General features: G+C 49.3%; 1 protein-coding gene across 2 annotated transcripts in view; it reads left to right on the forward strand.

The window, feature by feature from the left end:
• Positions 1-588: 588 nt before the first annotated feature.
• The window catches only part of SAMD4B (sterile alpha motif domain containing 4B), a 34,770-nt gene continuing 21,894 nt past the window's right edge, over positions 589-13,464 (forward strand). Inside the window, exons 1-2 of one of the 2 annotated variants that reach the window (XM_081922060.1) lie at positions 589-745; positions 10,595-11,053. In XM_081922060.1, the coding sequence (XP_081778186.1) occupies positions 10,858-11,053 (196 nt within the window). In that variant the 5' untranslated portion in view covers positions 589-745; positions 10,595-10,857. The remainder of the gene's footprint in view (positions 746-10,594; positions 11,054-13,464) is intronic. The other variant, XM_081922061.1, reaches the window with a different exon arrangement.

The following is a 13,464-nucleotide window of genomic DNA, read 5'->3' on the forward strand; positions in this document are numbered from 1 at the left end:
ATATAAATGGAACACACGCACGGGCACGTAGTGCTTGATACACTATTGTTCGGAATATGGGCCTAAAATGTATTGTTTATCGGACCGAGTAGATCCATATTTGTGAGGGGCGGTTTAAATTCCTCAGAAAATTGAAAGCGAGGGAATGTCGTTGCCTGAGGAGACGCTTTGGGCGGGAAAAGGGAGCGCAGGGGGCGGAGCGTTATCTCGGAAGCCACGCCTCCGTCTCCACCCCACCGCCCTTTCCCGCCAGCTCATTGGCGGCTCGGGAGCTCAAAGCCCGCCTTCCCCCGCCGCTGATTGGCGGCAGAAAAAGCGTGGGGTGGGGCTGATCTCTCTCCCTCCCCCCGATTAAGGGGTTGGAAAGCTCCGCTCTCCTATTGGAGGAGGTGGGAGTTCACGCTCCCCGCCCGACAACTCTGAGGAAGCCGCTGACTGGCTGGGGCAGCTGCCCGTCGGCGCTTGACGCGCGGCAGCCCTAGCCAATAGAGAGGCGAGGGAGGTGGGGAGGAGGTGACGTAGCGGGGCGACGGCGCCGCGGACTGGAGCGGGGGAAGAGGGACGGGGAGCGGAGGGCGGGTCCCGGCGCGGGCGCGCTGACGTCGCCGTGCGTTGTGACGTCGCGCGCCGCCCTCTGGAGTGTGTGGTATCTGGCGCTGTGCGTGTGTTTGCGTGTTTGCGCCGGCCCTGCCTGCCCGCCTCCCTCTGCCTCTCCCCGGAGGGGCCGCAGTGGGCCGCAGAGACGGTGAGTGAGGCGCCGGGGAGCGGTGGGGACGACGACGGCGGCGGAGGGGGAGCGGGCCCTGAGGGGGAGCCGCGGGCCTCGCCCCCTCCCCCACCCCCTCCCCGCCCTGAGGGCCCCTCCCCCTCCCCAGTGGGAGGGGCTGGACAGAGGACACGCCCCTTCCCAAGCCCCCCACCCACCCCTCCAGTGTAAAGATGTGGAAATAGACACACTTTAGGGGGGGCTGGGAGGGGCCCTGCTCCCCATCACCCCCACCCACCCCTTCCCCAGTTTAAGGTATACATCCTCCTCCCCTTTGCCCCCACATATGTGCAAATTGGGTGGGGGTCAGGGTACTGAGCCCCAGTTTTCCCTTCTCTCCACTTGCCCATCCCATCACATTCCAGCTCCCCATCACCCCCACCCACCCCTTCCCCAATTTAAGGTATAAATCCTCCTCCCCTTTGCCCCCACATATGTGCAAATTGGGTGGGGGTGAGGGTACTGAGCCCCAGCTTTCCCTCCTCCCCACTCGCACACCCCATCACATTCCAGCTCCCCAATCACCCCCACCCACCCCTTCCCCAGTTTAAAGTGTTAAGTCCCCTTCTCTTTACTCCCACATATAGAGGTATTCGTGCAAATTTGGCAGGGGGTGGGGGGTACTGAGCCCGTTTCCCCTCCTCCCCACATGCCCGCCTCATCACATTCCAGCCCCACCCACCCCTTTCCCAGTTTAAGGTGTTAAATCCCCTTCTCTTTGCCCCCACATATAGAGGCAGTCATGTGCAAATTTGGCGTGCGGGGGGGGGGGTACTGAGCCCATTTTCCCTCCTCCCCACATGCCCACCCCATCACATTCCAGCCCCGGCTCCCCATCACCCCCACCCACCCCTTTCCCAGTTTAAGGTATAAACCCTCCTCCCCTTTGCCCCCACATATAGAGGCATTCATGTGCAAATTTGGTGGGGGGGGTACTGAGCCCCAGTTTTCCCTCCCCCCCCCTTGCCCACCTCATCACATTCCAGCTCCCCATCACCCCCACCTACCCTTTTCCCAGTTTAAGGTGTTAAATCCCTTTCTATTCGCCACCCCCAGTATAGAGATATGCATGTATGTTATGTTATATACGCACTATGGGGGGCCTGAACCCCTGTTCTCCCTCCTTGTCTCTCACCCACCCCTCACATTCCAGCTCCTGTTGCACGCCCTTTTATCACTTTCCCAAATTTAATATATTTACAGTAATTTATTTAATACTCTTAATATATTTAATACTCTTCTCTCCCTCCCACCCCAATTTTAAAGCTGGGTTTAAGAGAGGGTTGGACATATCTGGGTGCAGGTGGGGCTCATAGAATTGTTGAGTTGGAAGGGACCATGAGGGTCATGCTGTCCAACTCCCACAGTGCAGGAATCTGTTGCCCAATATGGAGCTCAAACCCATGGCCTTGAAATTACGAGTCCCATGTTCTACCAACTGGGGTATTTCAACATCCAAGGACCTGTGATGGGTAAGGGGGAACCTCCTGTGCTAAGGGTTCAGTGCACTTCAACAGACCAGATCCTGGAGATTGGCAGGGTTGGATTGGTGATGGTGATGTTGCTTTCAGGCCCTGTTTCCTGAGGGATGCTGGGCTGGGTGTGCCTTTGCTCTGATCTAGCTGTGTTCTCGTGCTTTCTCCTCCATTGTTTGTATTCCATCTCTTAGGACTCCTCCACCTTCAATCACTAAGGTGAGTTCTGGAGTCATAGAAATTAGAGGGAGGACCTTGACAGGCTCCGGTCCTGCTGCTCACTCAGTGCTTAAAATCTAGCGCTAGAGCATCTCTCAACAGCTGGCTGTCATTTCCACCTCTCTCAATCTCAATTTGTGGTATCCATTCTTAGCTCCACCCCAGCCCCAATACTGGGTGTTTTGTTTTAGGTGAGACTGAATACCCTCCTTCCTTCCTAACCTAGATCATCCATCCTTTTCTCCCCACCCCATTCCATCATCAGTTCCACCTTTTGACCAGAAGTCAACATTCCCCTCTTTAAATCTAGGCATTTTCCTCACACACATTTTCCTCCCCAAAGCCCTGGAGTTGTGCTGATAATCATTAGTAGCCCCTTGCACTTAAAATCCCTTCTTTCTACAGTAAGTAACATTTAAGGCTCCCTCGCTTGGTTTGGGCATTAACTATTAATCCAGTTATCCAGCCAATGATACGCTTATCTAGTGCTTTACCTCTCTCCTGGCCCAGGAACTTTCCACATTCAGCAAGCCTCCTCCCCACCTCCAGAGAAGCAGCTTCCCTTGTCTTCTCTCATCTGGAACACAACTTGGAAGGATCTTAAAGTGCCTTTCATCATTTTCTCCTCTCCTCGCCACTCCTTAGACCAAATGGGCACATCATAATGAAGCAGCTGCGCCCATTGTTCACCTAAGGGTCTTATTGGGAAATTTCTTCCCAGGTCAGTTTGTTTCCTGAGAGTTTTGAAAGGCTTCTCCAAGAGAGCCGGAACATTCTTATCCCTAGGCACAGGTTTAAACTGTTGCAGCAAAATGTATGTTCAGACTGCTTCCTGATGATCCCAGTCCAAAAGCTTGTGTTCTTTCTCCCCTCCAATAGATAATAATAATAATAATAATTTATTATTTATACCCCGCCCATCTGGCTGGGCCTCCCCAGCCACTCTGGGCGGCTTCCATAGAAACCAAAAATACAGTAAAATATCACACGTTAAAAACTTCCTGAACAGGGCTGCCTTAAGATGTCTTCTGAATGTCAGGTAGTTGTTTATCGCTTTGACATCTGCTGGAAGGGCGTTCCACAGGGTGGGCGCCACTACTGAGAAGGCCCTCTGCCTGGTTCCCTGTAGCCTTGCTTCTTGCAATGAGGGAACTGCCAGAAGGCCCAATGAGATGAAAACTCATTGGTTGCTTTTATGACACCTGTAAGGTGGTTGGAAAGACGTTTACCGTATAGAAATCCCAGTTTTCCTCTGGGCATTTAGATAAATGGATGCTCTGACTTAGGCTGAATGGTGACCCTTCAACTCCTCAGAGGGGTCAACGTGTGCTATTGGTGCAGAACTTGAGCATCTCTCTGCAAGAATTGAACACATTGGGGGTGGGATTTGGCAGGCTTATTGGTACCTTGTGGTGGTTGCACATTTAGCTCTTCCTGGTCACATGACCCTGATGGGCTTGGTGTAATTTTCTGGTACACTTTCAATTTGAGTCTTGTACTTTCTGAACTTCAAGGCTCAACGTACTGGGGCTTCCTCCCATCTTTCTTTTCAGCCATTTGTTCTGAATGGTTTCTAAGAGAGCTTTCTATTTGTGTTGCTAAATCAATAAACTACAATGCTGGTCTCCCTGTATAGAAGTGGAAAGCTGTTTTGCCCTGCCTGAAGGAGATAAACTGATGGCAACACCTGAGGTGTGAAATATTAACTCCTGAAATAATCGCTTAACTTCTCCTCCAATACATCTTGCTGTTTTCTTTGTATACCTTGGGATCACTGGCGGAAAGGGTTTGTGTATGGAAGAAAGTCTCTCTCTCTCTTTTTGTACTATACTGTAATTGTGCTTTTTAGAACATTTATTTTCGGGTCTTCAGGTTAATATTGCAAAGAGGGAACTTTAATGACTGGTATGACCAGGCCAAAGTTTCCCAAACTTTTGGTGATGGGTGCACTTTTTTTTCTTGATTGAAAATTGTAGGCATGCTTCTTTCTTTCACACATGTTACAAGTAAACCTTTCGAGGAGCCTTGTCTGCAATTGTGGGAGTCACTGGTGACAGTACAAACTATTAACACCAAGCATGATATATACTGGCAACCCTGTTGTCAAAAGTTTCTTGCCTTATTGGTTGGTTGAAGCTTGTGGTTCCATCCTTTGTGTTTTCCCCTCAGGCTTCCTATCTTGCATTTAACACTCTGTAACCAGATTTGTCAGGACAAGAGATAAGAAGGCTGAGATTCTGCCATTCTTCGGCCTGCCTAGAAACTGCAACCAGAGAGCAAAAGCAGATTAAGAAACTTGGATGGAGAGGTCATCTGTTACTGTAATGCTCTAGATCACTAGTAACGTGGTCCCAAATTCTGTGTCCATGACAGCTGTGAATATGTAAGGGCCTGTCAAAAGGCTTTATTGGGGAAAAGCTTATCTGACTCGAAATATATTTTGTGATGCGCTGCTGTTGACTGTCCTTAGATTATAAAATGACCCATAAGTCTCATTCTGAACTGTCTTTTGGAAACTTGTTCTGGACCCTGTTTTAAGGTGGGTGTGTCTCTTACCTGAATGCAAGAAGACCCAACTAGTGCCAAGGGAGTAGAGAATCATAGAGTTGGAAGAGACCACAAGGGCCATCAAGTCCAACCCCCTGCCAAGCAGGAAACACCATCAGAGCACTCCTGACATATGGTTGTCAAGCCTCTGCTTAAAGAGTAAACTTTGCACTTCACAATTAGTTGGGTTTTTAACTTCTGGGAGTTTTGTGAGGGGCTTGGAAATTGGGGTGCATGAGACGACGTAGGCGCTGAGGGCCATCATCCAGTTTGTCGTTCCATGAGCTGCTTTGCAGGCTGCATTACATGACAGGCTGGGATTGGCAAGTTTGTTTATCTTCTGGGCTTTCCATTCACTTGTCCTTCCTCTGCACACTTCAGCTGTGAAGCCGTTTGCTTGCATGCGCTACCATAGAGAGTAATTGGCTTGTGTGTGTACATCAGTATTGGGCTAGGCTCAGGCAAAGCTTTTTGGTTACCAGGGCACTGGTAACTTTGTGGGGAGGATACCGCAGAGTTCTTTATAAATTTGCACAATGGCTAATTGTTTAAATTTATTATATATTTTATGTATTATTGCTGTATACCGCTTTGATATTTTTCTTTACATGATAAAGTGGTATATAAATACTTTATTAAAAAAACCCAAACTTTGATGGGGTTTTTTTTTAACTAAAGCACAGGTAGGTAGGTAATAATTTAATAGTTATAATTTTATTATTTGCATGTTGCCCACTGGACTGGATTGCCCCATCCCCTCTGGAAATCACCTAGAAAGGGTCACGTGAACAAATAAAGGCTTGTCCACACTTTTGCTTGAACCATATTTTGATCATATTGTGTACCGATTAATTCCTCCGGGTTCAAGAGCTTTTCTCGTTGTTCCACGGCTGTGCCTTGCGAAAGTTCAGTCTTACCTGCTGAATTGAAGCTTGGCTAAGCAGAATTGCTTTTTTTGGACTTTCCACGGGTCTGACAAGTCAAGCAAGAGTGTGGATGAGCCCTAATTCAGGGTAAACCTTATTGCTCTTTTTTGTGTGGGCTCCTTTCTGGCTGAGCAGTATGTGAAAGCTAAAGCTAGCCAAACTACAGATAGTAAAGCAGGGAAAGCCATCAAGATTCTCCCTTCCCGGCCAGTGTTCTTTCTTCCTAATGAGGCGATCACCTTCACTGCTTTATTCTTTAGCACAGTTTGGGTCAGCTACAAGTGTGCCAATACAGACCTGACTCTTCCTCTCAAGTCCCACCTGTTGCTGTGATCAAGAGCTGTAGCGTCACTGGCCTCTCATGCACGAAATGGTGCCACACATCCTCCTGAGCCCTGAAACCTCATTTTGAATCGGGCCTTTTGCATTCTGGTGTAAAAGTCCTTTTTGTAGCTCTTGGCAGCCCTGTTCCCACGTTTTGATTGCTCAACTGTGAGAACCAGGGACGTGCTGGCCTTTTAAGATACCTGGATGTTTCAGGATCGGGGCAGGTAGCCACACGCCGCATAGGGTGCATCCTGCTGCCTCCATTCAATGGGTTGCCAGTTTGTTGGGGTAGCAGACTTCAGTTTCAACATTACCGCTTTGGGGTTCAGAGAGAAAAGCTGCCACTAGCACCCACCTTGGATCAAATCTATGCTTCCAGGTGCCATAAGAAAGAGATAGCGCAGGATAGTGCACACCCCGGAAATGATCTCTTTCAGCTTCTGCCTTCAGGAAGAAGGTACAGGGTTATAAAGACTAGGACTAGCCGCCTGAGAAACAGTTTCTACCCAAATGCAATTTTGGTTTTAAACACAGTGTAAGGAGTCTCTATGGGTGTATATTGTATTTAAAAATGGGGTATCAGAGTTTTTAGGGGGCTAACTAGGTTGGAATAGCAGGCTTGTTGGGTTTTGAATGTTTTATGTAGATTTTTCAATTTTGTTGTTCTGTATGGGATAATGACAATAAAGATTATTGTATCATATCTTATACAGTGGTACCTCAGGTTACATATGCTTCAGGTTACATACGCGTCAGGTTACATACTCTGCTAACCCAGAAATAGTGCTTCTGGTTAAGAACTTTGCTTCAGGTTGAGAACAGAAATTGTGCTCTGGCGGCGTAGCAGCAGCAGGAGGCCCCATTAGCTAAAGTGGTGCTTCAGGTTAAGAACAGTTTCGGGTTAAGTACAGAGCTCCAGAATGAATTAAGTACTTAACCCGAGGTACCATTGTAAACCAAAAGCAAAACTCCTAGTACAGGCAGCGACCATTTCGCGTGGGATGGGGATGTCTGTCCCTGGCCCCCATTATGCCCCCTTTCTGCCCTCTTCCATGTCCCAAAGTAGCCGTGCTTTAGCAATCGTGCTTCAGTTGGACGTGCCTAAAATAGTCACCACCTGTAGCTAGTATCGAAAGTTTTAGGCACAATTGCTCTACAGGAGTGGCTCCCAGTTGATGGTCCACAGACTCCAGGAGATCTGTGCCACCATCCACATAGCAAAACCTACCATAGAGATGCCAACATTTTCAAAAGTAGAGGGCCCATGGCTTGGCTTTTGAACAACTGGCGGTCCACAGTGCTTAGCTAATCTGGAACCACTGCTCTACAGGGTTGTGGTTCGGGGAGAAATTGGATGCTGAAGCTAGCCCCATGGCTACTAGTCACGATGACTAGTACAAATGATCTCCAGGACCAGGGGGAGAACATGCCTCTGAATGCCATTCGCTGGGAGTTGCAGATGAGAGTGCTGTTGCACCCTGGTCCTCCTTGTGGGCTTCCCTTTGGAATTCCTGGGTGGCGACTGCCAGAACAGGATGTTGGACTAGAACTAGATAGACCTTTCAATCTGATCCACCAAGACCCCCCTTACGTTCTTTAAGCTTGGGGCTGTTGCCATCATATGTTCAGAAACTTTGGGGGTTTCCGAATCCTGTCTGGATTGCAAAGCCGGTCAGAGCCCTGGTTGAGTGTTGATAATGTTTTCCCTCTTGGTGGACAGTGCCTGCAACAACAACAATTATTTTATTATTCATACCCTGCCCATCTGTCTGGGTTTCCCCAGCCACTCTGGGAGACTTACAGCACATTAAAAAATGTAGAACATATAGACATTAAAAAATTTCCCAATATGGGATTGCCTTCAGATGTCTTCTAAAAGTCAGATAAACAACTATCTGACTTTTAGAAGACATCTGAAGGCAACCCAATATCTGGAAATTTGTAATGTCTATTATATAATAGACATTAATAGACAATAGACATTATATAATGTCTATTGATGGGAGGGTGTTCCACAAGGAGGGCGCCACTGCTGAGAAGGCCCTCGGCCTGGTTCCCTGTAACTTTGCTTCTCACGGTGGGGGAACTGCCAGACGACCCTTAAAGCTGGACCTCAGTGTCCAGGCTGAACAATGGCAGTATATCCTTCAGGTATACTGGGCGGAGGCCATTGAGGGCCGCAAAGTAGAATTAGGCTTCAGCTTCACTTTCATTCTCTTGGGCTGCATTCCAGCCCCACAACCCACTGCATTGGGTTTGGACGAGGCAGAGGTCTCTCTTTGCCTGGGCCAAAAGAAGCTCCACCAGCCAGGGCCGGACATTTCGCCACAAGAGGCAAAACAGAAAATGGCACCCACCACCGCTTGCCAGCATTTCCCTGAGCCAGTGGCATCCAAAGCAACAAGCACAGGAGGCGGCGAGCAGTGCGCTCCTCTGAGTTCTCCCCAGCCTGCCACCTGAGGTAACTGCCTAATCACAGCTAATGGGCGGGCCGGCCCTGGCACCAGGAGATGAGTACAGCGCCACTGCCCCAGTACAGAACTTCTTGTTCAGAAGCGTGGCTGGATGATAGTGATGCAGGCTGAATCCCCACTGATGGTAGCCCCCTCCACTGCCATCAACAGAAAGCCCTCACGCAGGCTGTTCGTTCTAACTCCGAAGGTGACCCAGAAACTACAACTAATCCAGAACGTGGCAGCTAGACTGGTGACTGGGAGTGGCCGCCGAGACCACATAACACCAGTCTTGAAAGACCTAAACTGGCTCCCAGTACGTTTCCAGGCACAATTCAAATTATTGGTGCTGACCTTTAAAGCTCTAAATGGCCTCGGTCCAGTATACCTGAAGGAGCATCTCCACCTCCATCGTTCTACCCGGACACTAAGGTCCAGCGCCGAGGGCCTTCTGGTGGTTCCCTCGCTGCAAGAAGCCAAGTTACAGGGAATCAGGCGACAGAGGGCCTTCTCAGTGGTGGCACCCACCCTGTGGAACACCCTCCCACCAGATGTCAAAGAAAAAACAACTACCAGACTTTTAGAAGACATCTGAAGGCAACTCGTGTTTAGGGAAGCTTTTAATGTTTAATTGGTTATTGTATTTTGGTGTTCTGTTGGAAGCTGCCCAGAGTGGCTGGGGAAATCCAGCCAGATGGACGGGGTATAAATAAATTATTATTAGTAGTAGTAGTATTAGTATTAACCCCACCACCTTCATTTGATGGCATCAGGATGTGCCATCTCCAAGGTGTCACAGCACAGAGAAGAGTTCAACCTGTCTTGCTCCCTGACCAGCGTCCGGATGGCTTTGCCAGCTGTTGGCACAGCCCCTTGCCCAGCTTTGGGTCTCTACCTGCAGACCCAAGCGGCTCCCTCCTCCACATTACGTAGCTGTGTGTGGCATTTGATGTGCCTCCTTCCTCCTCTGAAGGTATAATTAGGGCCAGCTGCCTTGCTGCTCCTCCAGACTTCTCCTGGTGGCTTTTCTTGGGGACGGCATTTGCTTTGGTTGGCTCTAATTATAGTGTCCAGAGGATAGAGGGATCCAGACAGCCATTTCCTCAGTCTCTCTCTCTCTCTCTCTCTCTCTCTCTCTCTCTCTCTCTCTCTCTCTCTCTCTCTTAAAGACAGATGCTCTCTCTTTATATAAGGGCTTTAATAGAAACAGGCTTCTCTCTCGAAGAGTTCACAACTGTTTAAACCCGAGGCAGTGCCCACACGGTGGGGAAAGCTGTGCTGTGCTCTGCTCACGGATACAGCATTTTGTGTTCATGCCAGTTACCGTAGTTTTTTAGGAAATTCGTTGGATTTTTCTGCTTGTGCTTTTTATCATTCGAAAGGCAGATAGTAAAATTATCCGTAATTGGTTCTTTCCTCTGCACTGATAAGCAGGAAGAGTCTCCTAACGGAGCTTTTATCCAGCAACACTGGCATTCTTTTGAATTCCCAGGCATTCAGTTATGTAATAGGTATGGGGTTTTTTGGCAGGGGGAGTTACATGTGTCTTTGAGGTAACTCATGCTTTTCATCTTGCTTTTGACTCCTTTCAAGGCCTTCAGGCCAAGTCACTTTCAGGTGCTGTTGTTTCTTGCCTCGGGTGTTCAAGTTGTATGGCTCCTGCAGTATCATCAAAGTATATACAGTCATACCTTGGGTTACAGACGCTTCAGGTTGCGTTTTTTTTCGGGTTACGGACCTGCCAAAACCCGGAAGTACCGGAATGGGTTACTTCCAGGTTTCGGCAGTTGCACATGCGCAGAAGTGCTAAATCATGCTTTGTGCAGACAAATAGGGAGGGATGCAAAGATCCTCATCCTTGACTCTCTTTCTGTCTTACAGGGGGGTTCTGAGACATCCTGCTGAAGTGGAATAATCCCCAAAGAACCCAAAGATCTTCGGAACAGCTAAGCCTCCCTTTCCATGCCATTCTGCTTCTCTGCTAACGGGAAAGTCGGTGTTCTGGTTTGTGGCCTTCTGCCGAGCCTCCAGACTTGAGGTTGAAACCATGTGAGGGGTCCCTCCCCCCTACCCCACCCCAAACCCTGGTGCTTCCTTGACCCCATTGTGGGTGAGTTGCCACCGAACCCGAGGTGCCAGCCACCATGATGTTCCGGGACCAGGTGGGCATCCTTGCTGGCTGGTTCAAAGGTTGGAATGAATGTGAGCAGACGGTGGCCCTGCTGTCTCTCCTCAAGCGTATCTCTCGCACTCAAGCCCGCTTTCTGCAGCTGTGCCTGGAGCACTCGTTGGCAGATTGCACAGAGATCCACGTTCTGGAGTCAGAGGCCAACAGTGCAGGTAGGTCAGCTCTTTTTTCCCTCTGGAACTTACGTCTAACATCCTCACAGTCCGAATGGATCCAGACCATCTGCTTATGTGGCATTATTGCCACGGGTCCTTAATTGGGTTGGGCACGCTCTGGTCGCTCACCTCCAAAAGGGTTTTGTAGAGATGGGATAGGTTCAGAAAAGGGCAACCAAAAAGACTGAGGGGCAGAGCGATGAAGAAAGTGTTGCCAGCCAGATGGTGATGTTACGCGCTAAACCAGCTGTCCGGGTATCTCTGCTTCCTCGCGAAAGGCAAGTTACCTGTCACAAAACGCGCCTGGCGCCTGGCTAATTTCGAACCCTGATCACCTGGTATTCATGTGAGCACGGCTCCAGTTAGCTGTGGTGTCTCAGAGCTGGTGTTTAGCAGATTCACAAAGAAGAGGTCCAGTTCTTCAGAAAACTCCCCATGGCTAATGGCTGTTTCGAAGCAGCAAATTCCATAGATTAATTGTGTATTGTGTTAAAAGTGCCGTATTTTTCGCTCTATAGGATGCACCGACCATAGGACGCACCTTGTTTTAGAGGGGGAGAACAAGAGAAAAAAAATCTCCCCTCTCTGCTCAGTGCCCCTTCAGTGAAGCGGCAGGAGAAACGGAGCCCCTTCCATTTCTCCTCCCGCTTCGCTGAAGGGGCGCTGCGCAGCTCTCCCTCTCTGCTGAAGCCAGGAGAGTCTTCCTCTCCTGGCTTCAGCAAAAGGAACCTGAAGCCTTTGGAGCACTGTGCGAGTTCCGCTGCACTCCAAAGGCTTCAGTGCTCACCGACCCCTCTCACTCTCCAGGCTTCAGCGAAAGCAACGCGTAGCCTCCGGAGCGCAGAGGGAGCGCTCCCTCATCACTTTGGAGGCTTTGTGTTGCTATCGCTGAAGCCAAGGAGCCTGCATTCGCTCCATAGGACGCACACACAATTCCCCTTCATTTTTGGAAGGGAAAAATTGCGTCCTATAGAGCGAAAAATACGGTACTTCTGACAGGTCTCAACCTATTGCCAGTCGTTTTTTGTTGGGTGACTCGGCATTCTGATATTAAAGGAGGAGATAAAATTATGTATCCATTCCTTATTCATGAAGCTCTGTGATTCATCCCCTCGCACCACTTCGCACACTGTGATAGATAGAAGACCTGCGTTTGCTCAGAGCATATGGTTTAGCTGCAGCTAATTCCGGCTCTGTGAGTGGGCCTCTCCGGTGCACATGTTTGCAAATGCACGTTCTCCCTGATTCACACTTTGCATTTAAGTGCTCGCCTAAAAATTGCAAATGGGTCAAGGAGCTCCCCCCGCCTCAGTTTACTCGTGACTGAACACTGAGGAAAAGTAGACCTCCTATAACTAATCTCGGATAATTTGCAGATTAGGAGTGCATAATGCATGCACTTTGGGGGTGATCAGCCCGTGGCATCTGCCTCCTTTTGCCAAACGCCTGATAAGGACCAAATGTCCTCACAAGTTCGGCTGGATCTTGCTAAGCTGTGAGAACTCCATGCCACTCAGTTAAGCTCCATTCCCCAAGCGCACGCACCCCCTTCACCACCCCCACCCTTGCAACTGACACACACACAAGCTCCTCCCTTTTATCTGTGAGGCAAAATGCAACTCCTACAGCTCTGTAATAATAGTGTAGCCCAAGATTAAGGCAAAAGGAATGAGGTTGAATTCACTGAATCTCTTTCGGAAGCTGCTGACATAAAGCCAGGAGACAATTCAGAGCACCCTCAATCAACCCCCACCCCCCAAGATAAAGCCCTCCAGATGCTTTGGACTACAACTCCCAGCAACCCCAGCCAGGTGGCTGCTGGGAGCTGTAGTCCAAAACATTTGGAGGGCTTCGACTTGGGGAAGGTGGTCCTAAAGAAGAGCCTGATTTTCCTGCAAGTTCTGAAAATCTCGGAAGCCTGCTCCGAAGTAACCAAGAGCAGGGCTTTTACTGTACCTGCTCCTGTTCTGTGGAACGGCAGCTCTGTCTGCACCAGGCACCCCCAAACTCAGCCCTCCAGATGTTTCGGGACTACAACTCCCATCATCCCTAGCTAACAGGCCCAGTGGTCAGGGATGATGGGAATTGTAGTCCCAACACATCTGGAGGACCAAGTTTGGGGGTGCCTGCTCTACACACTCCAGAAACAATTGAAGGTGCTTTCGTTCAAATATAAGGATGTAAGATGAACCTGCAGGATCAGGCCAATGGCCTATCTAGTTCAGCATCCTGTTCTCACAGTGGCCAACCAGATGGCCCATTGGAGAACGCGTTGGCAGGATCCGAGCACTCTTTCCTCACCTGTGGCTTCCAGCATCACTGTCTGAAAAACACCACCGTGGTGCTATGTAAATTGATTCATTCGTTCGTTTTATTTGTATGCTGCCTTTCCACACACAAAAAATGGT

This window comes from Podarcis melisellensis (assembly GCF_964234715.1).
Source record: "Podarcis melisellensis genome assembly, chromosome: 8".
Classification (NCBI taxonomy): domain Eukaryota; kingdom Metazoa; phylum Chordata; class Lepidosauria; order Squamata; family Lacertidae; genus Podarcis; species Podarcis melisellensis.